The sequence below is a fragment of the Athene noctua genome, chromosome 14 (assembly GCF_965140245.1).
Source record: "Athene noctua chromosome 14, bAthNoc1.hap1.1, whole genome shotgun sequence".
NCBI classification, from domain to species: Eukaryota; Metazoa; Chordata; class Aves; order Strigiformes; family Strigidae; genus Athene; species Athene noctua.
In genome coordinates, this window is record NC_134050.1 from 20189311 (window position 1) to 20214834 (window position 25524).

Sequence of the window (25524 nt, forward strand, 5' to 3'; positions counted from 1 at the left end):
CTGAAGCAGGCAGATAAAAAACAGTTTTCAAAGTCTCCTTAGAACATAAAGGAGCTTTTGCCTATGGTCTCCACCTCAGGTGGCATCTGCAGTCACCCCTCTGGAGAGCAGGCAAATACAGCACATCTGGTCTAGTTCCTTTCCTGCTGCTTCCATCAATCTTCCTTCCTGAGGAAGTCCCCTCTCCTGGGCACAGGCGTTTGGCCCAGCTCTCTCAGAGGTTTGGGCTGTGCAGCAGCCACCTCCTGGGATGGGGAGGAGCTGGACAGGCCCCTAGGACTTGGTGCACGGAGGGCAAGCGGGCAGCCAGCGCATTATCTCCTCCTCAGCAGTGGGCTGTGGTGACCTTGATGCTCTACTACAGCATCATCTTCTGAACGTCTGTGCCCAGGTTTCCTTCCTTTGCAGGTGATTTCTGGGTGGGCTAAACCAGAAGGGCTGAGATGAGGCTCTGGGCAATGTGCTCCCCTTCCCCAGTGCCTACACTGTCTCCACCCTGACATGTCTCTTGGGCACCGTGATTAAACACCAGCACACCTCCAGCAGCTCGCTAGTGAAGGCAGGAGGTTTCCCAAGGCTGCAGCCCCCTTTCCTGCCCAGCCAAGCGGAAGGCAGCGCCTTTCCCACTCGCTGCCCTGCACCTGCAAGGGAAAAAGCCAGCAGAGACCAGGCTCAACCTTCAGCGCAGTCCTTGTCACCTTGAGAACTTGGGGAAGAACCACCCTGCTGCTGGTCCTCCCCTGGGTCACACCAAGCTGTTAAACCTCCCCTCCGGGCGCCCACCCACCATGGCGGGCGGCAGGAGCCGGGCACAGCCCGGGCGCTGCCCTCTGGAATTGCATAGAGCAGGCAGAGGGCTGCCTGTGCCACGGCCCTGCCCGAAAATGCTGCTGCCTACAACCACGGCTCTGGGAAAAGAAATAAAAGATCTATTGCTACAAAAGCCTTTGCAAGCAACGCTGTTGGCTGCACCGATCGGGCATTTTAAAGAAAGCATTTCTGACTCTTACGCCTTGTACCCACTTCCACAGCTGTGGGTACCCACGGCAGGCAGGAGCAGGAGAAAACACGCAACACATTCACCAGCTCTGCCTCTCCCCCCGCACGCAGTGAGGCTCGGGGAGCTTCAAGGAACACAAAAACGAAAGCGGTTTCCGATTTGTCCGTAGGGAAGATGCAAACCCAATTTGCTGGTGCCTCCTGGCGCCGGTGGCCACCGCTCCATCTCCTCGCCGGGCGCTCGTACCAAAGCACAGCCTGACAGGCGATGGCTGCTGTGCTGTCACCCCGACACAGCCCTGCTGAAGGGGGGGTGTCCCGAAAACGGGGCAAGGGTGCTGCTCCAGCACCCGCTTCCTCTCCCTTGCCTCCTCCCATCCCCACTAGAACGTCACTGACTTGGGCAGCTGTGCCAGGGGAGGAGAGCCTGAAAGGAAACTGTTCTCCGAGTGGGATTTGGCAACCTGCGGTGGTAATTTTGGTTTGGGGCTGACAGGTGGTCGTGGGGCTTTCAGTGCGTTTAATGGTTTCTGGAGGCTTTTTTGGGCATCTCCCTCCTCTTGGTCCAGCACAAGAGATGGTGGCGTGGAGGTGGCAGGCAGGGGACGTCTGCTCTCCGGCAGAGGCAGTGCCACCTGCTTTCTGTTCCACAAGTCCTGCTCTGTGGCGTGGGCAAGGTGGAGGGGAGTGGTGGTTTTGATAACGGTGTAGGGGCTGTTCCCCTTGGCTGCAGGGGACGGTTCCCCCTGGTGTCCCTCGCCCAGCTGCCCTGCCTCCGACTCGCTGCCGGACAGGATGGGCACGCTGCTGCCCGCCAGCCCGTGCCCAGGCAGCGTGCCCAAGCCCTCGGGCCAGCGTGCCGCGCCAGTGGCACTCCCTGGCCCATTCTGCTGCATGCTGGCGAGCTCCCCTGTGGAGGCAGCTTTGGATGCCAAGCACTTCAAGTCTGTTTTGTCCGGCAGCGCCGCTCTGCAGCGCGTCTCGGCCGTGCCCTCCCCGTGCCCGCTCCTGGGGGGGCTGTCGTGCTGCGCCGCACCGCAGAGCTGCTGCCAGCTGCCCGGCAGACGATGAGGGGCTGCATCAAGCCTTTTCTCTTTGCAGAGGGAAGATGCTTGATCTCCTGCCGGCAGGGCAGCGGGATTTGGCTGCCATACCACGTGGTCCGTAGCGGAAAGCTCGGCAGTGCTCGAGTCGGGAGGACCTGGTGTATTTTGGAGGGAGGAGTCCGAGGAGCCATGCTCGGCCAGGGCGGGGAGGGAGACGGGCTCGTGGTCCATCGTGGCGTGGCCAGGAGCAAGAAGAGGCTCCTCTGGAGGCAGGGCTGGGGGCAGGAGGTGGTGGTGGGCCTGCGTCTTGCTTGCCTTCGGAAGAGATGGTGGCCGCCCATCCCTGGGGGGCACTGCCTGAGCCTCCTCTCCGGGCGGCCCCTCGCCAGGAGGATGCAGGTGCGTGTCTGTCGCTTCAGCTGCTTTGCTGCCCTGGGGGGTGGGAGTCCTTGCCTCCACCGCAGGTGTTCCTCCCGGTGCCCCAGGGGCTCTGTGGGGATGGGGCTCCCTGTCCGGGGGGTGCTCGCCCACCTGGCCATTCTGGCTGTTGGCTGCCATGTTGCTCTTCACGGTTACTGGGTTAAGGGAGAGCTCCAGGCCCAAGGGTTTCCGTGGGAACTCCTCAGGCTTTGCTGCATTGGAAGCAGAGAAAACAAAATCAAACCCAAACTTTTTGCACCCAGCATGCCCCGACTGCGGGGAAGGCAGATGCTGCACCCACTGGGTGCCAGCCTTTCTGGGCTGCCCCAGCTCCCTGCCATGCCAGAGGGATGCTCTGTTCCCCAGGGGACATGGGTACTACTCTCTGCCCCCCTCCCCTCTACCCACCTGGCGGAGGGAGGTCAAATTTCATCTTGCGCAGTTCAGTCATCGACACCTGCAGTTGCTCGATGACGGCATCATCCTCATACTGCAAGGAAGCAGCAATTTTCTCCTGCAGGAACTCCCGTAAATCTTCCAGTGCCATCTTCAGCAAGCGCTCTGGGGGACAGCAGAAAGGAGTAATGGCAGTGGCATGGCCAAATTGCAGGGTAGCACAAGGGTGGGTGGCATTGCTTTGGTTTTCTCTGGGACTGTGCTGCTGTTCCCACTCTGGGGTGGGACAGCCCGAGGGATTTTGCCTCTCCCCCACCTTCCCACTGTTGCTTGGGGCTGTCGATACACGGATGTATTCATGCCACCACCTCTGGGCAGCAGCTCAACAATGGCAGGACAGTGGTGGGGCTGGGGCCTACGCTGACCAGGGTGCACATTTTGGGCCATTTCTGGAAGTTCTCACCAATACCTCTAGGAGGAGGAAAAGCTCCATGAGATAGACCCCGAGCATCAGACTGAACGGCAGCCGCCACGGCCAGCCAGGGATGCCAACCTGCCCCAGTCAGCAGGCAGGGACGCAGGCAGCGATGCTGACCCAGGCCAGGCAGGCAGGGACGCAGGCAGCGATGCTGACCCAGGCCAGGCAGGCAGGGACGCAGGCAGCGATGCTGACCCAGGCCAGGCAGGCAGGGACGCAGGCAGCGATGCTGACCCAGGCCAGGCAGGCAGGCAGGCAGCAACAGGCTGCAGGCAGGGATGCTGATCCACACCCCACACTCCTCAGGGAGGAGAGATGATTTCACAGCCAGGCTGAGACTTCTGCCTGCCTGCCAGTTTCCCAGCCTTTGCAAACAAAGGGATACGTGAAGATGTAACTCTGGATAGCCTATCCTTCACTCCGGTGAAGGAGAGCAGGCTGGCTGTTTGCAGAACCCAACACATGCAGTCCCATAAATACCACTGGCCCAAAGGTGACCAACATGCACTAACAGCATCGCTCCTGTCCCAGATTAAAGACCTAACTGGGTGACAAAGTAAGGCTGCTGGTTTATGGGAGCACAGGGGTTCAAAGATCTCATGGTAGAAACATCACTGCCTTAATGTTATATAAGAAAACCAGGTTTTGGTCATTTTAGAAGTATATTAATGGATTTATTTCTCCCTCTACAGCCTTTTCAGCTGAACTGCCACATAGAGCTTTGCAGACAGATGGGTTGCTGTCTGTATTGCCCCTAACAGCGTGTTGTAAAAGATGTGGGGTGCAGCATGCAGAAGGAGGCAGCTGGGAGCATTTCAGGCGGGATTTGCTGTGTGCTGAGCACAGCATTTCAACCCTTGCAGCATCTCATCCCCTCCCCGGAGCACCGGCACAGGACTGTGCCTTTTGGGGCCAGTGCAGGGCACTGAGCAGGCTGGCAGCAGCCAGCAAGGCTTCCGGAGTTGGCAGCACAAGGGTGGCCTAGCACAGTGCTGCCACAGGGGATGTGCTCTGCTGGGACCTTACTTTTGTGCAGTTTGAGGATGGTGTAAGCCATGGCCGTCAGCACCCGCTCTCCTTCCAGGACGTAGATATCCCACAGCCGCAAGGTGAGGGTGAATGGCGTCTGTTTCAAAGGCACAAACGAAAAACCAGCCTGTTAGCACCATGCTTGCTAGCAAGGACTGATGGGATGATGATACAGAGGTTGCTGGCATCACTATATCCCCTCATACCAAAACACACAACACAGCAAGGCACTGGATATCAAAGATTCAACTTTAACACAAAAACCTGTTTTATCTTCTATGGTTTTGCCTTAAAGCTAACAACCTCAGGTGGCCAGGAAAGTACTTAAAACCCAGCCATGAATGGGAGAAAATGAAGAAAAAGGAGAAACTTTCTGCACAGGCACACTAGCACATGGATTCCCCTACCCTGGAGGGAGCACCATCATCTTTCAGCCTTCTGAGCACACAAAGCCACTCCTGTACCCACTCAAATTGCAGAGACAGACAAAGGGCTATTTATGGGATAGGTCTGAAGGCCCAATGGTGCTTCATTAAGCTTTTAAAAAAAAAAAATCACTCCTTTGCTGTCCAGAAAAGTGGTCTTCCTTAGGCACAGGCTTATTTCTGCCTGCTAGAAAAACTCCTGCAAGAGGTTCATTTGCACCAGGAACTGATCTGACAAACAGGAGTGAAGTGATATCCAAAACGATGGAGCAGCCCCCCATCTCTGAGCCAAGATTTAAGGTATCTCATCAACACACAAATGAATACTAGTTCTACCGTGACACTTAAATTCAAATTTAGGATGCTGTGCTTACTCGCCAGAGTTTGGCATGACTGGCCATTGCAGCTCTTTTACCATGTTACTGCAGTTAAAGGGATTTTGCATTTATGCAGCTTTTAGAGACAGACTGCAGAGCAGTGAGTTCTCTCTCAAGGGGAAGGGATCATCTGCTGTTTTATAGGAGACTGGGCAGCAGAAAATAGAGACTGGGAACACACAGATGTCCTAAACTTTAGCAAGTATGGATCTTGTGTTCAAGTGTGCAAGCACAATGCTGCCCTTAAAAGTTTGCTGGGGCCTGGCAAATTTGCTCTGGACAAATCAGGGTAATTTTCTCATCCTTTCATGTGTCTCTAGTGCCCAGCTGGCTCCTTTGCTTATTTGTCAAGGCTTGTGCCTCCAGCTCCTCTTCTCCCTATGTTGTTTCCAAAGCTAAAGTGAGGTTAATTGCCTTTGCAGCAGTGCCAGTGGGCAAGGGAAAGATCTCTCCCGACTTTGAAGCTCACACTGCTGCTGCTGAGCCATCTCCCAGCGACCGCTTGTGATGAGGCAGCAGGAATTGGCTTGTCTTCACTGACATGCAGTTATTTTTAGCTTCTCCCTTATTAATTTTTGCCTTATGAGAGTGTGCATAATATCCCACCTTATAAAATATTAACACCTTCCTCAAATTACGATACTTTTTTAAAAAGTAAAGAGGTGGGTTAACCATGCAAGCAAGCGGCAGAGCAGCAAACAACCCGCAGAGCATCCTCACCCGGTCAATGAAACACTGCAGGAACCACTTGGTCGTGTAAATCCCTGTAGTCATCTGTTCCTTGTCCTAGGAGGAGACAGCAAAGAGAGACTGGTGTTTCACCAGGCTGGCTGCTGGAGGTTCAAGCAACTCACAGTGCTTTTGGGGAGGTTGGCTGGTTGGTTGGTTTATTAATGCTGGGGTCTGGGCGCAGGATCTGGCTGCAGTTTGTCTCCCAACAAAGCCCCTGCCTTAAATACCAAGGGCTTTGGTGCTTTGTCCAAGATATTATTGAACCTGATCCTCAATGTGGCCAGACTTCAGCCACAACTTTGGAGAGGGATTTCTAGGAGAAGCTTTTTTGGCCTAATATCTACACCGGGCATTTACAAAAACCTTCCAGGAACCCAAACCACACACACTCCTTGCAGACTGCCGTTTTTGTTTCCATAGCAATTCCCATGCCAGCCTCTCCGAGCACCACCAAAATGATTAACCCCAACTATTCCACAGGTAAATCCAGACCTGCACAGCCAAGCCAGCTTTGCTAGCACTTTGTCTGTAAACACCTAATTTGCAAGGCATGGCTGCTGACAGGCTAAGGAAAACTCTTAAACAGCAGGGTTTAACCCCAACATCAGCCTGCTCTATCACTTTTCCATCCCTCTCTGGCGTCTGGCCCAGCTCAGCCTTTCTGGCCCTGCCGATGGCGTGGCACGGCCGGTGCTGCACAGTGTCCTGCACACACACACACACACAAAGCCAACATCACCACGGGGATGGGAAGAGAAAGAAGCCCACGGGAATAACAGCTGGCTCCAATCTTTGCTTTCAGCTGGTGCTGGGCACCTGCAAGCCTGGAGACTTCAGGAGCCAGGAGATACAAGCAGCTTTCAGAAGGTTATTCCCATTCTCCCTGCCCAGGTCTGCCACCACCACCTGTGCCCTCCCCCAGCTTTAATTAAGTGAAAATCTGTTCTGACTCTGTTTCACTTTTACGGCCAGGGCTGGCTCATTTGCAGCATGAAGCAAGAGCTGTTGCAGATGATGGCAATATAAACAGCTTTTCCTGGAGCCGGGCCAGTGAGCCCCTTGGGAGCGTAAAAAACCTTCAGGAGTCTGACCACTGAATACCAACTGTCTACAGCAAATGCAAGGGGGGACAAGAGATAAAAAGAAGGGAGCAGGTGTTGCAAAATAGTTGCCTAGATGTCAAGACTGCAGTCGAGGTGTCCTGCAGATGCGCATCCAGCCACCAAATGGGTCTATACCATCTGCTAGAGAGAAAAACAACTGGATATGCCCAAGTGACAAAACACACAGCAAATCTGACATACCTCCTGTCTTTAAGCAACAGCAAAGCTGTTAAATGTAAGCACTTGGGGATAATAATTATTGAATTAAGACTCCAGACAGTCCAGCATCACCCTTCGGGCTTTGCAGCTGGTGTAAGAACACAGCGCAGCCTTCCTGCTGTATGCAACAGCTCCTTTTGCTGCAGGCTGTGAGCCTTCCTGCCTGCCTTTCCAAAGGGAGCCCTTAGATTTTAGCAGTCCCTACATAATGATGACCAGCAAGCAAATAATAACCATTTGCTTCAGCAAGATTCAGGCACCCCATTTAATACAGGCTTGCCTCTTTGTGGCTGAAGCAGTCCTACGTGGTTAGAAATGCATTCAGTTGTGCATCTATTTGGCAGAACATTACGCTAATTGCCTTAGCATTAAAACATGCTATGAGTATGGGGAGACTGAGAGCAAAGAGATACCATGTGCTTCTTCAGTTTGGGAAACAGTTTGCTTAAAATCTGCTCGTGGTGAGCTTGAAATCTCTGCAGCTTCGGGAACCCAGGAATGAAAAAACCTTAACGAGAAAAGATGAGAGAAATAAAAAAATAATCAGAAAAGCTCTGCAGCAGTCACAAGGGCGTTGCCTGTTGAAGTTGGCTGGACTTCACAGCACGCCCAGTTACCTCCCCTGGCACCCCCCTCCCCGAGCCCACCCGTCACCCTGTGTCCCTATACGGGTGACAGCACCAACCCCAACGGTGCTTCTCCCCCCGGCCCCGCAGAGCAGACCGGCTCCTCTCCCTGCTGCTCGACTGCCTGAACACATCTTGGTGCTCACCAAGGTTCAAAGAAAAGCTGAAGATGTTTGAACACCACAAGCTCGTGCAGCGCCCCGCAATCTAGCAAGACACTTGTTTAAGACTGTCTGGAGTTATCAAGCCATAAGGCTTAGTCCTCCGCTCATAAAATAATCCTCTGTGCACAGATTACTGCTAACCACAAGCAAGATGAAAGGATCTTAAATGTGTCTGAAGTAAAATAATACAGCACATTTGGTGGAATTACATCTTCATAAAAACACAAGGGCACATAGCTCGTGGCACACTAAAAACAGCATTACATGATGCTCTTGGATGTACTTCTGTGAGACTTCTTAAAAACTCATAACCTTGAGTTAATTGATTGCCAAGGGCAAGGCACTCCAGAGGGAAGATAGCACCTCTGTGAAAGTGTTAATTACTGAGCGCTAAAGCTCAGCACCGATAAATCACATTTTTCTCTGATGAGCTCGGCTGCCTCCAAGAGTGAAGTTCAGCTCTGTAGTCAGGTTGCGTGGGCACATAATTAAGCCTTACTCACTTTAAACAACTATGTGAGGAGAAACGAGGTCTGTCAACCAACCGAAACAGCCTTGCCTCCCCTGCCGGGAGCCCCCATCCCATCCTGCCCCGGCCTTACCATGCATGGCGTGCCGCTGGTTGGTCAGCAGCTGCGCCAGGGCCCAAAACGCATCCTCTTCGTTCAGGTACATGAGGAGGATGGCTGCGATCTGGCTCATCCCTTGGCAGTAGCTCACTTCCTGCAAGAGCCAAGAAGGGCACACATGCTGCCATGTCATCAGACCCCACCAGGACGCTAAAGCTGCCCAAGCAGCCTGTGTTTCCCTCCCCTCTTTCAAGGTCTGTCCTGTTTCAAGGTCTTTATCTTTTATGCCAAAATTCACAGCTCCCATACGTCTACAGCAGCTACTATGCCACTGACTCACACAGTAGTTTGGGTTGGAAGGGACTTTTGAAGATCAATCCGTCCACCCTCCCTTGCCCTGGGCAGGGACACCTTCCACTAGCCCAGGTTGCCCAAAGCCCCGTCCAACTTGGCCTTGAACCCTTCCAGGGAGGGGGCAGCCACAGCTTCTCTGGGCAGCCTGTGCCAGGGCCTCACCCCCCTCACAGGGAAGAATTTCTTCCTTATGTCCAATCTAAACCTACCCTCTTTCAGCTTAAAACTGTTACCCCTTGTTCTGTCACTACAGGTCCTGGTAAAAAAGTCTCTCTGCCTTTCTTATAAGCCCCCTTTACATATTGAAAGGTCCCAACAAGCTCTCCACAAAGCCTTCTCTTCCCCAGGCTGAACAGCCCCAACTCTCAGCCTTTCTTCATGGGGGAGCTGTTCCAACCCTCTGACTATTTTCGTGGCCTCCTCTGGACCCACTCTAGTAGGTTGTCCAGTGGGAGGTGAGGGGCTTGCAGACAATACCCTTCACCACACCAGCCCCCCCACCATCTGTGCTCCAGCGTGGAAGGTAGGGGACAGAAACCTCAACATAAGAGGTGCCTGCAGCCACTTCAAGGAATAGGGGATGGGATGACAAACAGCATGTGGCTCCAACACTGTTTTGGATTCCTTCAGCCACGTGAGCACTGAAGTAATTAAAGAATAAATAAATCTGGCAAGCATTTATCTGGTATGAGGGAAGGCAAGGTCTTTGTTTCCTTGACTACCCCCCTGAGCATCTCCTGTGCTTTCTGGACTGTCCCCTCCTTCAGCTGCTAATTTAGGCTTATTTTGCCCATGCCCTTCAGCTAAAAATGCCTGGTTTGCTGTAATAAATCAGCGTTTTCAACAAGGATGCCATTCATTGTATGACAAGAAGTCAGAAACATGACAGATCCTCAGCCAGGAGGCTAGTCTTGCTGCAGAGCCAAAGGGCAATCCCTTGTTCTTTGCTGACACTCACCCAAATCGCATCTGCCAGATGTCATTTACCAGGTGACAAAAATGAACAAGGGAATGAAACAACTGTGCCAAGAGTCTTGTGCTGCCGGCCAGTCTTGCAGCCGTGTATAAACCAGCATTAGGACTTAAAATTAATTGCTACTGGCTAAATGTGGGGGTGTGTATACATATACACACACAAACATACATGTATACACATATACAAATGTATATAAAGCTTTTAAAAATATCTTTATATATATATATATAAAGCACAATACTATTCACTTTAACTGGACTAACTTACTACTTACAGTGTTATAAACTGAGTATGCTGATAGGACATGGAAGAGTGCCTGTTGCCTGGGGAGAAAGAAGGATATTAACACACCTGAGCATGAGGTCTCCAGCCTCGCGTGCACACCAACGCGTACGCACAGAGCGCAAAGGCTCTGAGAACACCCAGCCAACTGGTACTTATGCCTTCTGCAAGGAGCCAGGCTCACAGAACCAGAAAGCATGTGGGATGGGAGCTCTTCCTTCCAGGGGGAGTCACCAGTGGCCCTGTGGAGCAGGGCTGAACCAGCCTGCTCCCTCAGCAGGTCTCCTGGAGAGACATGCACATACCTACGCACTGCATTCAACACACCTGCTCCTCAGGGTCTGGAGTGCTGGTGGGTTTTTAACAGACTTGCAACCACCCAGGCATCAAATGTTACACATCCTGGAGGAAAGCACTGCCACCATTTTATTAGTAGGCTCCTTTCTCCCTTCCCTCCTTCCTAAAGGAGTCATGCCCACGCAGTGCAGGCTTCCTCGCAAACTGCACACTTGTGTAGGGCAGCCAGGTGTGACTCATCCAAGTGACAAAGCCACTTTGTCAAACCTCTCCAACCCCACCCGCTGGCCATGTCCACCCCATCCCACCCAGCTCCCGATGGACCCACCCCATCATCCCAGTCATCCCAAACCAAGCCCTCTGCAACCCCAGCACCCTGGGGGACAAGGCACCGCAACAGCCTGGTGCTTGGCTCGAGAACTGGGGCTGAACCTGTCCAAAGAGAGGATCAGCAGCCCAACATCTGTGGGCCATAGCATTTGTTGATGGTTTGTGGAGCAGAGATGGCTTTGCTCTCCTGTGAGCCGCTCGGAGCCAGGGGGCTAGTGGCCACCCCATCCAGCTCACCCCACGTATGCCCACCAGCTTTGAAGCCCATACAGCCACGCCAAGCCTCCTGTACTCACTTCACTCCGTAGCGATCTCGAAACATGATGTGGTTTCGGAAGGTGCGGTTAACATCCAAATCTATCTGCTTGATTTCTGAGGAAAAGCTCTTCGCTTGTTCTTTCATTTGCTGGAAGGAAGAGGGACAGACAGGAGAACAAATGAGATGCCATCTCAGCCAGAAGCGTGCTTGCTACCACAGGAGGGGCAGCTCGTGAGCTGCACAGGCTATTGAGGAGCGACTCAGAGACACCGCTGGCAGCAATGACCTGCAGACTGGAGGTGCATCCTGGCCCCTCAGCTGTGCAGCTGGCCTGGGGAGAAGAGGATGGCCCCATGCATACATGATACAACAGCAGCAGCTGCCAACCCAGCCTCTGCCCATCTTCCAATGCAGATACCAAGTTTTCCGAATCTAAAACTTTTACAATTAAATTTCACTCTGGTTTCTTTTGATTTCTTTGCAGTACCCAGTCTGGCTGTCATAAAGCATTGAGATCTCTGTTGGTGATCAAGGAATAATACACTTCTATAACTAACACGCAGATGTACGCACCAAGGCCCAAAGCTTTTCAGAAGCTCATTCATAATGAAGTCCAAACTGTTATGACAGACTGTGTGAAGTGATCTCTACTACTTCCCCTGCAGAGAGAATCATCTTCAGTTTAATGAGTTTCCACTAGAAAAACAGTTCTGGGGTATTCCCTTGGACTGGTGCAAATTTTAAGGAACCGGCAGAGCCCAGAACAAAAGCAAAACTCAAAGCCAAGAATTTCCACATTCCCCCTGTGCTGGCTAATCATTTAAGGCAGCATGACACAGATAAAGGACTGAAGACCACTGCAAAAAAAAAAAAAGAAAATTCAAACCAAAGCTGCACCTACCTCAACCAATTATGCCCTCAGAGTCTGAAGCTGAGGATGCTCCATGGATGAATCCCACTGCAATCCCATTTGTAACCCACTGTTCATCCCTGTGCATGCAGGCAAGGACCAGTATGCTGTGGCCAAGCATCTCATCTCACAGCCCTTTGATACCATCAGTGATCATGCCCTCCTTTAATATCTCAAGGGTTAACTGCATTAATAAAATACATTTTGTGACTCTCTTCAGGCAGCCTGAGTTCCACTGGCAGGTTAGGGGCAGTGGAGATGAGCAGCAAGCCCAGCTTGCCTGGAGCCCAGGGTCAGGACCTCTCCTTGCTCACACAGGAGACAGAAAACAGCACATCTGCACAAATTCTTAAACATCTGCTCCAGCAGCTGCTATCCTACGAATGCTTGTCAGCCAGAGCACACAAGGTGCCTCCAGGCTGCAGCTGACCTCCCGAGGTGGCCACACCAGCTCTGGGGAACATCAAAAGGTCATTAGCACCCAGATGTGTCCCGCACAGCCAACGGTCAGTGCAGTCACAGCATCTAGGGATTATTAACTCCAACCTTGAAAGTAGCTGTAGGAGGAGCAATGGTTCAGGGGTCATTTTGAATTATTGCCTGCACAAGGCAAGGCAGAATAAGTGACGATGGAATGAAGATCTGATGAACAAACATCATTTCCCTGCCGTAAATACTGTGCTTTCTGCATCTTATGGCTCCTTGCCCTCTATAAAGCAGTCAGACTGAGACGACTACTCATATGCACGGGGTTACTTCAGTTCAAACTTCCCTGCTCAAGGACCTCTTGTTTTCCCTGCCAGAACAACACAGAAATCTCCCAAACACTGTAAAAACCCCTACTTCGAGGTGTTTTAAAATCACTGCACCTGAACAGCAGGTAGCTTGCAGAGCACTTTGTCACCTCCATGCATCCAGGAGGCTTTATTACTTCTGCAGATGGTAAACAAAAAGCCCAGGCTGTTCTCCTTTTTTTCCCTTGTTTAAGTAACCTGGGGGTTCCACAGATGCTCTGCCAAGCTCATTACTGCTGCAAGCCCTGCAAGCTGGCAGCAGGGCAGAGGCTGGGAAGCTAGAGGTCCTGTCCCAGAAGCCTTTTACAAAGCAGCGGGTAAAAGCCAGCACGCCTCTGCTCTGCCCCACGACCAGTGTGTTTCTCCTGCTGCCTCCTCAGGTCTCCTCAAGCCCTCTCAGTTGTGGCTGTAAAACCCCAGGGAGACAGAGCATCACACCCATGTGGAAACCAAGTGTGGCACGTCCCATAGTAGCCTCCAGGCTGCTGCAGTGTCAGGGACAACAGAGCTGCCGCGGCCTTGAGAGATTTGCAAGGAGAGGACTTGGAGGACAGCTGGGATAAAGAACTACAGAAGCAACTGGACCAGACTTTCTAATTGCATCACTCCAGAGACAACACAGACATTGGGAGCAAGGTATCCCCTGTGACTGGAAAAGTAGCTCCTCCGCCAGCCCAAGCACAGGCTACATCTCTACAAAGGGAGCAGTGGGTATAAAAAAAGATGAATCCCCGGCACGTGCCAGGTGGCACACTCAAATCTCAAGGCACATGCAAAAGCCAGGCTTCTGTGCCACAGCTCATGTCCCACGGTGAGATGGGGTGGCCTTGGCACCAGCCCCTCCAGGACTCAGGGCCAGGACTGAGGCTTAGTCTCTTCTTGAAAGCAAAAACCCTCATCCAGGGCCTGCACTAAGGCTCTTCTGGAGGAAATTAGGGGAGAGCTAACTATTGGCAGCAGGTGGCACCAAAGAAGAAGTAGATTAAGACGAGCTTGGAGGGGTTTTGCATCCAGCAAAGCCTATTAGCCCTGAAGCTCCTGTTTATCGCAGACCCCTCTGGAGCCCAGATAAAATCCTTGTGACTTTCATTTGTTTGGATCACTTCCCTGCCTGCACAGCACAGCTCCAAGGGAGGGAGCACGAGAAGAATCTGTGAGCTGGGAGAGCTTCGTTATCTCAGCTTATTGCCATGAGCCCTGCCCACCTTCCCCAAGTCCTTGCACGTGACTCCATCCCAGCGGCATCTTGCTATTAACATCTACGCTTGACTAAATATAATGAGCGTTAGCATCATCCTGCTTAATAGACAGGGATTTTTAAAACCACCTGCTGGTAGCAGCACTCCACCTCCTGCCTCCGAAATGTAACTCTCCACAGCACCCTGATCCTCACCCAGGTACGTGATACAAGCTAAACCGTAACGTAAGTTTGGAAAATAAGTTAATTATCAGCTTCCAGACCCTGCCTATGGAAAGGGGCAGCCTAAAGGAGCTGAGATGCCTGAAATAAAAAATAACCAAATACAGCAAGCTCTGACACTCGGGTTCTTGTTCAACGCACGCTACAGAAATTACTTATTTTATACCAAGGAATACAAGCCTGTAGCACGCAATGCTCTGGTAGGAAGCAATGCAAGGCAGGCTTTTCTCCTATCTGCAGAGGAAATAAGTTATTTTTAATAGAAAAATTATTTTTATTTGTTTCTTAATAGTGATTTTTAATAGAAGCTTTCAAGACATTTTATAAAAAGATTGAAGATGGAAGATAAAAGAAGCCACTTCAATCCACACTCTTCTAACACTGCCAGTCAACGTCCAGCTGCACCTCTAAATTGTAAGCCAGGACACTGTGCTCAGAAACCTGCCCCAAGCTTGCAAGACCTGCACTCACCACACCCTTAATTGGGTTTCTTGACACACTGCCAGCTGGTTTAAAGCTTCTGACCTTGCTGCATATTTCAAAACACCCCAAGGGAAACTTTCAAGCACACAGAGAGGTTTGGGGTACCTGCATCCAGCACTTACTGCTTCAGGGTACTCACGGCTACCATGCAGCACTCCAGGGAGCCTGGGGAACTGTGAGCAGCACCTTTGCTAAGCCAAGCTTCCCTGCATCCTTTCCTAAAGATGCAGTAACACCACAGCGCCTCTGCTTGCGGCTTCCAGCAGAATAAATGGAATAAATATTAGGGAAAGCAGCTGGCTGATGTACTAAAAGGCCCCAGCCTAATATACAGGCACAGATAAAATGTTTATACCCTTTACATTTTCAGTCCTCATTAATTTTAAGCCTTCTCAGAGGTCACAGCAGTTCACAGACAGAATCAGGCCCCACCATCAGTGCATGCTGTAGGGCACTTGGGACACTGCTACCCTGCAAGGGAGGATGCCAGGGCTGGGTGTCCCCCCACCCCTTCAAGCACCCTTGTAGGAACCCCCATGGGTCCGACTTGCCCCAGCTGGTGGAGCCCCACGAGACCAGCCTCCCCACCACCCTGCTCCCGTTGTCTTTGCCTGTACCTCATATTTTCCTTCATTCTCCTTCTTCATCTTCTCGACGTCCAGCAGAAGTGACCAGACCTGCCCTCGCACCTGAAGCGGGATCCCTTTGTACACTCGCCGGCACATCTGTGGGGAGGCAAACACATGCAAGGTTAGCTGGTCCTGTGGCAGAACAGATTTGCTCTGTGGTTTGCTGCTGCCGACCACCAGCCACCCAAGCAGACACCCCAACCGATCACTTCCTCTACTCATGCTGGCACAGAGGGCATCTCCAATGTGATGGATGAGCTGAGCACCTGCATCCAGCAAAGACACTTATTCAGTCAAAATCACAGAATCATCTCGGTTGGAAAAGCCCTTGAAGCTCCTTCAGCCCAACCATGAACCTCACCATGACCCTTCCCAACCCCACCAGATCCCTCAGCGCTGGGTCAGCCCGACTCTTCAACCCCTCCAGGGATCCCGGGGACTCCCCCCCTGCCCTGGGCAGCCCACTCCAACGCCCAACAACCCCTTCTGCACAGAAATCCTTCCTGAGAGCCAGTCCAAAATCACGCCACATCTCATGGTTTTAACCTTACTGGAAGAGCTGGACACAGACTTTACACGTGGGGACACCTCAGGTACTTCACAGCAGTCCCATTCCGTGCAAACCAGCCTGCCCCTGGACTCCTCTCCAAGCACCAGAGGCAGCACCTTTGGCTCTTGAAGCCTTTGATCTAACCCGGCATGGTTTGTTCTCACCTGGATCCTCAGGGACCAGGAGAACAATACATTCCCCCTTGGAGAGGAGAGCCCTTACACTGAGAGCCACAGGGATGTTTCCACAGCAACTCTCACAGCTTGACAAGTAGCAAAGGAGACCGTAATCTACACAAAGGGCTCTCCCCTGAACGTGTAGGGTATCCCTCAGGCAGAAAAGGGGACTGGGGACGCATGTGCCCCTCCTGCCTCCACATGTTTACTTTGTCTCACAGATGCCTTTTCCTTTTTTTTCTTGTCATAAATCCCCCTCTCTCTAAATAGACCATTAAATTTCAATGGAAAACAGCTTTTGTTCCATCTCTGACTTCTCCCATTAAAACAAAAAGCTTAATAAAAACAAAAAAAGCCTAATTTCTGAATATCTTCCACCCTTTCATTCATCCCACCCATGAAATGCCTTGCAGCTGCACTACAAAGCCAACTGCAGCACTATTCCAGGTTCCTGAGGACCTTGAGTATGCTGGAAGACCTGCTGCACATGTCCAAGCTCCAGCTGTGCAGGAGATTTATGTTGTGACACGGCAACCCCTTGGGACCGGACAATTCCTTGGGAAGGACAGAGGTGCCAGATTTCCAGTCATGGGAATAAGCTCGGGGCTGAGTAGGGCAGCACCCAACCAGGCAACCAACTACTGGCATCACCTGGTACAGATGCATCCAACCTCCTTCAAAATCCCTCTTCCTTTTTCCACAGGGTGTTCTGCTTCACTCCTTCCAAGCTAATGCAAAAGAAGGGCTGCCAGTCACAGGGAAGCATCAGGATCCTAGCAGAAGGTTTTCTAGACATGGTCCTGCTGTGTTGCCTTTGCATCTCTTACACCAAGCTGACCATCTGCTCCTGTAACCTTGCCTTTCTGACCCATCTCGCATCATCAGCTTTTCCACTTCTAGCTTGACTTTTTAATGCCAGCCTATGCACAAGGTTATAAAGGCCATAACCATGGCACTGCACTGTCTACCCACCTGGGCTCACAGTGTCCGAGAGCACAGACCCATGCTCCTCGTTTCATTACCATCTTTGCACCAAGTGCAAAACACAGCAACAATGGCTCTTGTCTCAAAGAGCTAGTACGAGATGAGACAGGAGGTGGGGTTCAAGCAGACAGGCTAGGGGACAGCAGAAAAATAACACCACTATCCCAGTCAAAATAAGTATATAAAATATCTATGTAATAAATGCCAAGACTCCCATGTGGTACTAAGAGAGCCAGATGTGTGTTAGAACACTTCCACCCCATTGTGGTAAATATTTTGGTATTTCTGCCAACACAGAAAGTGTCAGTGATCCTGATCCTGTAAGTGTAATGGACATTCTACAGGTAAAACCCCATTCTCAGCACTTGCCAAATGCCTGCTCTGCCCCAGGTGTTGCTTAGCACCAGCTCTGAAGGTCCAATTCATAACCAGGACCATACTCTACAGAAATCCTTTGCAAGATCCCACTCTCCCCTCCGTACACACCAGATGAGAGCTGGCCCCTCAAAAGCATCTCCCTACCAAGACATCATGCCCATAGAAATCCATCATCCAATTCAACAGCATCCTGCATTTTAAGCAGGACATCACTAATTTACCATCTGCACACCCAGGGGAGTGACTCCTGCTTGTCCGAGCTCAGGAGGAGGTGTTTCTGGAGGACAGCCAACCTTCATGCTATGCCAGACAGCTGCAGCCCCGCGGCCCAAAGACCAAGGAGACCACAAGAGATTCCCGTTCCCCAAGAGAGGAATAAAATCAGGACAAAATAAGTGCGATACATCAGGAGACACAAAGTGATGGGGTTAGATGAACCACCTCCCCACAGTGGTACTGGTAAGGCCCACGAAAACCTGGCTCCCACAAGTGCTCCTGACTTCATGAAGCAAAAGCTGAGATGGGATCAAGAAACTGCAGTATGTACCAATTCAGATAAAATTATTTATTTCCAACGGAATAGGAGAGTGACTGACAGCTGCTGAGGTAGAAGATGATGCTTAGCTCTGTGGGAAGAAAATAATTTTGTTTTGAATTCCCTGAGCTGGTACTGTTGTACTTTAATGAGTGCAACCCTCACTGGCATATAGTAAATAGCTCTAATGATTTTCTCCACATGAGAGTGTGGCAGGAACAGGGGAGTTACAAAACATGCTGAGATGGAGCTGAACTGAAATGCCTCCCTGTTATTTATCCAAAGGCCTTCCTCCTCCCACCGCCTCCAGACGTGAAAGTGATAAAACCTCAGAGCTGTGAGTCACGCGGAGGAAAAATGAGCAATTTTCCTTCGTTGTGGAACTTGACGGAAAACAGGGAAGTTATCATTAAAAGGAGCATTTACACTAGGATGAACGGACAGAGAGAAGGCAGCAGGTGATGGCAACTCCTGCTCTATGTGAGAAGAAAAAATAACCCCTGACGTCACAATCTTCTGTCTCTTATAAACCGCTCAGCCCTTACAGGTGGGAAGAATGCACCTAGACCACGGGCCGTGCAGGCTTACAGACAGACCTCCACACGGCAGGAGGAATGGACATCATCCTGTTTCACAAATGGAAAGATGATGGCTCAAGGTGCTGTGCAGAGCCAAGGACTGAACCCCCAGCGTTTAAAACTTGCTCTGGGTTTTGCCATAGCATCATCTTCCCTCTCTAGGCTTTAATATACAAAGCTCATGGCACAGAGCCTATCGTCACCCCATCCCCATCCATCCCCTCCCCATGTACTTTCTTTCCAGCAGATGGGATGGGGAAGACTACAGAAGTGCTGACCTGAGCTCCATCCTCCTGCATCAGAGATCTCCTCTCAGAAGTACCCAACCAAGTACTTCAGGTCTTTAATTAGAGGGGTGGAGTCACTGCCTTTAAACACAGGACATTTTTTTGCAGTAGTTAAGACAGTTAACCACTGAAGTTAAAAACTGTTTGGGAGGGGTGGATTGTTTTTTTGAAGTAGAATATACACATTTCAGCTCACTTTCACATTTTGAAGCCCGTCACTGTTAGCTTCTCAGCCATGGACACGGCCCACCAAGAAGAGACTGCAGCAGTAATGCGCAAATTTGGGGTATGCATGGCAATTTCACTTCTGAGCCGCCCCAGGGAAGCTGAGCTATGAAAATCTTCACCTGGAGCGGTGGGTGAAGCTTCCACCACCACCACCCTGAAGAGGACTTCTTCTTTGGCACCACAAAGCCAGCTTATTGATGATGTGGCCACGCAAGACACTTAGCAGCCTGGACTTTGCTGCGTGTGGTTTTCTTTCCGTATGGATAATGGCTACTCCCAACTCAGCTCTTGTCCCTGCAGCTGGAGCCCTGGCTATGCTAGACGGGGTTCCAGCAGGTCTGCGGCGGTTTTGGCAGTGAAACAGGGGCAAATTTAAATCTCCTAAGCTGATGTGTTACAGGTGGGCATTTACATTTATTACCAGGGCTACCTCTGGGGGAGAGGAAAATGCTACCTGCCTTTCCAAAATGGCAAAAACCAGCAGCAGAAGTCACCCTGCCCAGGCACAACTCTTTTTCTTTCCTATGGCATTTGAGTGCAGGAGACCTGACTTCAGCCAACCCTGCTGTGACAAATGTCTGCTGGTTCTCCCCAGCGTTAGCAGATTATTCACTCTCGGAGGTCCATGTCAGTCCATACAGATCCCTGATTCATCGTAAACCGCTTTGCTGGCATGCCCCAGATTAAGCACTTTGCACTCCCGTGACCTTAGCAGAGACAAGGCTACCCCAGTACACAAAGACAGGCTTTGCCTAAAACCCAGACATTTCTGGCCAAAGACATCCCTCTCTAAAAGTCCCACCCACATGGCCAGCAGCAAGAAGCAGCTTGCAAATGATGCAGAGGTCATATCCTTTTCCTAGGACTGATACTTCTGGCTGAAATCCACTTATTTCAGGGCTATGATGAATAAATTATCCTGCTATTGGAGCGAATGCAGTATAGCCTCTTTTCCTCTGCAAAACCGTGCTGCATTAATTGTGTACATTCTTACATGGCACTAACCATTTCCTAACCTTCCCAGGCAGTCAGATTGGGATTTAAACTCAAGTTTAAAACAGCAGTGAAGATGGGAGAGGGTCTCCCTGTGCTGAAACCTGTATTACACAATTTAGCACTTCTTTGCATGTTTGATATACCTTAACTTTGCAAAGCAGTGTGGTCCTTGCATGGACTCCTTTATTTCTGTACCCTTTCCCTTGTGGAAGTACAGCCAGGAAAAGGCATCACTGCATCAGTCTAACCTCATCCTTGCAAGGAATTGTTCTGGTGTCACTTTTTGTTGATGTTGCTACTGAAATTAAATCAGATTGCTGTGAAATGTGTCTAGAACAGAGATAGAGACAGATCTGATGTGGTGATGAACACAAGGAACCCCAGAGCATCACTCTAATTAAGATAATCCTAGTTGTTGCTCATCCTGAAACAGGTTATGCCAGGAATTATTTTAGGCATAGCCAGGCCATTCTGGGCTAGGGACTGTAAAAGGCCCTTCTCTTGAGGGTTTTTTTCAGCCTTATTTCCTATAATCTGTGACAGCCACAACACCCAGACTGCAACCAGCAGAACGCAGGAACGCACACTGGCAGCAGGTGGGGGAACAGAAAGCAAAACCTGCTGCTCACTGGTGATGGCTCACTCCAGGGGTCTGAAAAAGCTTTTTTCTCACCCGCTGATGGGTGGTGGCTTTGGGGTCAGTGCCCTGGATGAGCGCACAACCTCCCTCCTCCTCTTGACGTTTCACAACATTGAAGCTGAGACAATGACCTAAGCCCTGATCAGGTACTACAATGCTGCAAAACACGACAGCCTGTTGATAAGCCAAGAGTCCCTCTTCAAGCACTCGATACGGTCAGCTGTCTGCCAGCTCCAGCCCATGAACTGGGACTCAAAAGGTTGGCCCTGAAGTCCAGAAACTCTAAGCCTGGAAAAAAAGACAGGTTTCTACATCACTTGAGCAGAGCCAAAGTCAGAGCAGCTTCCCTGTGAAACTGTCTGCAGTTCCTGCAACAAGATTTTCTTCCCTCTAATAAAGCCCTGTCTATCAAAATGAACATCAGAGGGAAGGCTCCTGACTTCAGTAAGAAGTTTTTTTCAAAGATGACATCCTAGTCTTTATTAAAATAACACAGAGCTGCTGTCTTGTGACACTCTGGCTTCCATCACATCAGTGAAGTGGCAAAAACAAACCTGAAGGAAATGTGCAATGCAGATGTGACAGCCTGAGTGCTCAGAGAGGGAACAAAACGAACCCACTCCACTTCAGAAAAATCAGATCAAGGGCTTGTCACATTTACTTTAGCTAGAAAAAAATCATAACCATCTGAAGGGCATGACTGTGATCCCAGCGTAAGGTCCTTGAAACACCAGAGCTGCATCCAGCTGTGGCAGCAGAAATCTCTGCGCAGCTTCCACGCTCCTGACACAAGAGCATGGGGTTGCACATCCAGGTGAAGGATACAGCCTAGTTTTATTTATTTTTTTTAACACTAGTTTTGTGCCTCTCGGGGTCTTTGCACTTAACACTGCACAGCTGCTCTGATGCACAGACCTTCCTGCCCACACTTGCCCTGGTGCAAGGCAGCGGGGTGTTAGGCTGAATGGGACTGAGACTAAAGCTCCTTTCTACTCCCTGGGGTCACCAGACTGCTCCTTCCCTGCTTGGGGCCAAGCGCTACTCCTCGGTTTGCTGGGAGCAGGGACGGCCATTTCCAGTCCCCAGCATGAGGACAATGCCACGTCTGTGCCCAGGAGTCCTTCACAGGCTGTTATAAATAACATCATTTATTCCATTACAAGAGCTCTGTGATTTTCTGACCCAAAGACCCTCAAAACGTGCTTGCCAGTCTAGACCCTCGCCATCCAGCAGACCTGAGTGACACTGGCTGCAGTGTGCTGAGCACACCCACTAATGATGGGGGTAAATCCAAAAGACAGACGGGGATTGCTTCTGCTCCATACACCCCTCACCCTGGGTCCTGTCTGTCCCCACCGGCTGGCCCAGGGAAGCCAAGGCATGCTAAGAACACTCATCATTAGCCATCCCAAACATCCTCCAGGACCTGAAGGAATTCCCTGTACTCAGCTGGAATTTCGTGTTTTACCCACAAGGTCACTAACCAATTAGTGCTAACTTCTAATTATAAAAACCAAAGCCACAGGAGAGCCTCTGTTTTTGCCCATGGAGCAACAGCAATGAACAAAATAATCAGAACCACTCTGAAGAGAACAGAAGGATTATAAAACCCCAAGCTCATCTCCAGTGCATCCCTGCTCTAACAAAGATAGGATTTGTTTGGGCTTTTTAAAAAAATGACAAGAGTAGAGCTGGTCTTTGGCTGGGTGAACCTGGTACCACTCTGGAGGGCTGGGCAAGGGGGATGCTCTGCTTGATGCGCCCCCTACAGCCCTGCAGAGATCCTCTGCACAGCCTTTTAACTGAGCTCAAGTTTCTCCCGAGGACTCTTGGCAAGAGCTGGAAGCAATACAGCCAAACACCCCACTCCTCCTGCCCAACAAGAAGGCTGCAGAGGTCACGGTGAGAAGGTGGCACTGGGCTTCAGCCCTCTCCTGTGCAGAGTGCTGTAGCAGAGCAGGTCAGGCTCCTCTCCCTACCCAGAGAGAGCCCTGTCATTAGGTTCAGGGGTTGTTTCAAGAGATTTGTAGTAGGAACACATTACAAATATTGTTTATTAAAAACAACTCAATGTTGCAGTGGCAGCTGGTGCAGAGTTTATTTTGACACCCAGACACAAGGTCGGTGTCTCCATCCCTGATTGCCAAAGCTGGGTGCACACAATCCCAAGCACCTAAGGGGCTTCTCTCAGGCACAGCTAGGAGCAAAATACAACATCTAGGTGGTGTCCTAAGTAATTAATTCTTCCTCCAGGGAGAATTATGAGGAACATCAGCTGGACTATATCAGTCACATCTCCCACGCCATTCCCAGGTGGTGGAGGCACAGAAGTGACCCTGAGGCATGTCGTGGCCCCTGCTCTCGGGGCAGGGGCCCAGCTGGGAACACGAACATCTCTGCTGTGCTCCTGCTTGCACAGAGAAGCAGAAGTGCAAACACACCAGCAGCATTTAGGAAACCATTTTTAAAACCATGCTAGTCAGAACAGGACTTTTACCTCAACTGGTAACCCAGCAACTTCAAGGAAAGATTTAAAATACTAAAGACTAATGGGTAGAATTAAGTAATATTTTCCAGTGATCTCTGGTTTCTCTATCAACTTCTTGAAAGCCTGACTCACTGGAAGGATGCACCATTCCTGTCCCTCCAGACACATGCTCTTTCTTTTCCTCCTTACCTTATCGCTGTTTCTGTACTTGCTCCATTTCTTCAGCATCTTTAGCCACTTGTCGACACGTTCAATTTCCTGCTGTTTTTGCTGGTGCAAGGAGGAAGAAGACAAGAGAAATTTAAGAAAATAGCCCCAAGAAAATACCTCCTGAAAACACAAAACTTCATGCTCTTTAAACTTCAGTGCAAAATTATTCTCCATCCTTGCATTGAGGATGGAAATAATCCACAGGTGCTTGCAGGAACTGGTAATTTCAACCCGTAGCAATTAAAGCAGCACTGGTAAAAATGATGAGACACACAGGCTTAATAGAGAAACAATTTCCAAGATTGCAGGTATCAGACTGTAGCAACAAGATGCAATTTGGTCCCAGTTAGCAGGATCCTAACAGAGGACATGCTCCCAGCTCAGGGGAGATGAGGATGGAGATGATGGTTACCTACAACCTCCACCACTTTCCCCCGCATGTGCAAACCCCTTTTCAAGCTGCAGCTGCTGAGTACTGTGCCAAAGCAGAGGGAAAAGTCCAAAATTCCTTTAAAAGGTGCTATTTCAGTGAAGTGTGGAGGAGGGGAGATGCCTGACCCAGCAAAATAAAAACTCCAACAGCTGGGCGTCATGGAGTTCCCACCTCTGCGCGAGCAGCAGTGACCAGCGGGCACTGGCTGTCTGCTTCACTCTTGCTTGCACATTCATTTCCTCAAAAACTGTCCCCTCCCCAGCTAGTGTGATAAGGATCTGATACCCATGATGATAGAGCTGACAGCTCTCACCTTCTCCTCCAAGGCGGTGCGGTTTGGCAGCTCCTGCTCGCTGGAAAAACAATGGGTCACTGGTTACTCTATGGGCAAGAAAGGTGTGGAGGAATGTGGGGTGCTGCAGCTTGGGGACCACCTCGAGCACCTGAGGAGATACAGCTAGGGGTCTTCGTGCCTTTCCTATGGCTGTCCCCAACAAGGAAGAGGAAGAAAAAGCACCAGCCAAAACCCCACCACTGTACGGGAGCTGCTGGGGGATAATCAAGCTCTGGACACTGCTGGAAATCCTGGGCATAAAGCTCCTCTTCAATCCACACATGATGAGCAAAAGGGGTGTGGGGGGGTGGGATTCTGGACAGCAATTTCTTCAAACCCCCCTCCTGCACACAAAACACCTATTATTATAACTCCTTGTTCAGATTTGGAATAAAAGTAGTTATTTTAATCATTCCCCCCAAGCACAGCGTGTGCATCTAACTCATCTGCACCTCTCTTAGGATGGGGATTTCCTAAGGGAACCGAGAACTATCAGATATCTTGTTTCGTCTCTTCGTACACCTCCCTGAATCATCAGGTGCAAATGCAAGAGCCTCTCCATTTGCAGCACACTGTGAGCCTCCACAGAGGCACAGGAGCACAAGCTTGCACCTTCTGATGTCAGGCTTGTGATGCAAAACCATTTCTGAGCCTTGCCTTGCAGCAGATTGAAAGCATCAGTGTTTGAACATGTGTGGTTGAGGGAGGAGGTACACCTAGTCCTTCCTCCTGCATTTGGGATTGATCAAGCCAAGCCACTGAGTGGCTCATAGGAAAGATGCTGGGTCTACCACGCTTGGTGCAGACAGAGGGTCCACACAGACATATGGGTCAGAGAGGACAGGAGAGGGCAGGAGGACTTTGAGAAGTCGTGGCAGTCCAGTGAAGCTCCCACTGACCGGAAAAGGGGAAACAACCCCCATTTTTAAGAAGGGGGAAAAAAAAGAAGACCCAGGGAACTACAGGTCTCTCAGTCTGGCAAGATCATGGAGCTGGAAACTGTGCTAGGGCACGTGGGAAGTAAGGAGGTGATTGGTGACAGCCAACGGCTTCACCAAGGGCAAACTGCCTGACACATTTGGTGGCCTTCTGTGATGGGGTTACAGTGCCGGTGGATAAGGGAAGAGCAGCTGATGTCATCTACCTGGACTTGTGCAACATCTTCGTTGGCATCGTGGACAGTGGGATTAAGTGCACCCTCAGCAAGTTTGCCAACAACACCAAGCTGTGTGGTGCAGTGACACACTGGAGGGAAGGGCTGTGCCATCCAGAGGGACCTGGACAGGCTGGAGAGGTGGGACTGTGCAAACCTCATGGAGTACAACAAGGCCAAGTGCAACGTCCTGCCCATGGGCTGGGGCAATCCCCAGCACAAACACAGGCTGGGCGA

The 25524-nt window shown here is 50.7% G+C and overlaps 1 protein-coding gene across 2 annotated transcripts in view; it reads right to left on the bottom strand.

The window, feature by feature from the left end:
• Window positions 1–1097: 1097 nt before the first annotated feature.
• The window catches only part of LOC141965983 (uncharacterized), an 80966-nt gene continuing 56539 nt past the window's right edge, over window positions 1098–25524 (bottom strand). For both annotated transcript variants that reach the window (XM_074918230.1, XM_074918229.1), the window contains 11 exons: window positions 24114–24153; window positions 23347–23427; window positions 15306–15413; window positions 11119–11228; window positions 10188–10236; window positions 8617–8737; window positions 7638–7732; window positions 5891–5956; window positions 4366–4465; window positions 2874–3026; window positions 1098–2677 (listed from right to left, as the gene is read on the bottom strand). In XM_074918230.1, the coding sequence (XP_074774331.1) occupies window positions 1383–2677; window positions 2874–3026; window positions 4366–4465; window positions 5891–5956; window positions 7638–7732; window positions 8617–8737; window positions 10188–10236; window positions 11119–11228; window positions 15306–15413; window positions 23347–23427; window positions 24114–24153 (2218 nt within the window). In that variant the 3' untranslated portion in view covers window positions 1098–1382. The remainder of the gene's footprint in view (window positions 2678–2873; window positions 3027–4365; window positions 4466–5890; window positions 5957–7637; window positions 7733–8616; window positions 8738–10187; window positions 10237–11118; window positions 11229–15305; window positions 15414–23346; window positions 23428–24113; window positions 24154–25524) is intronic.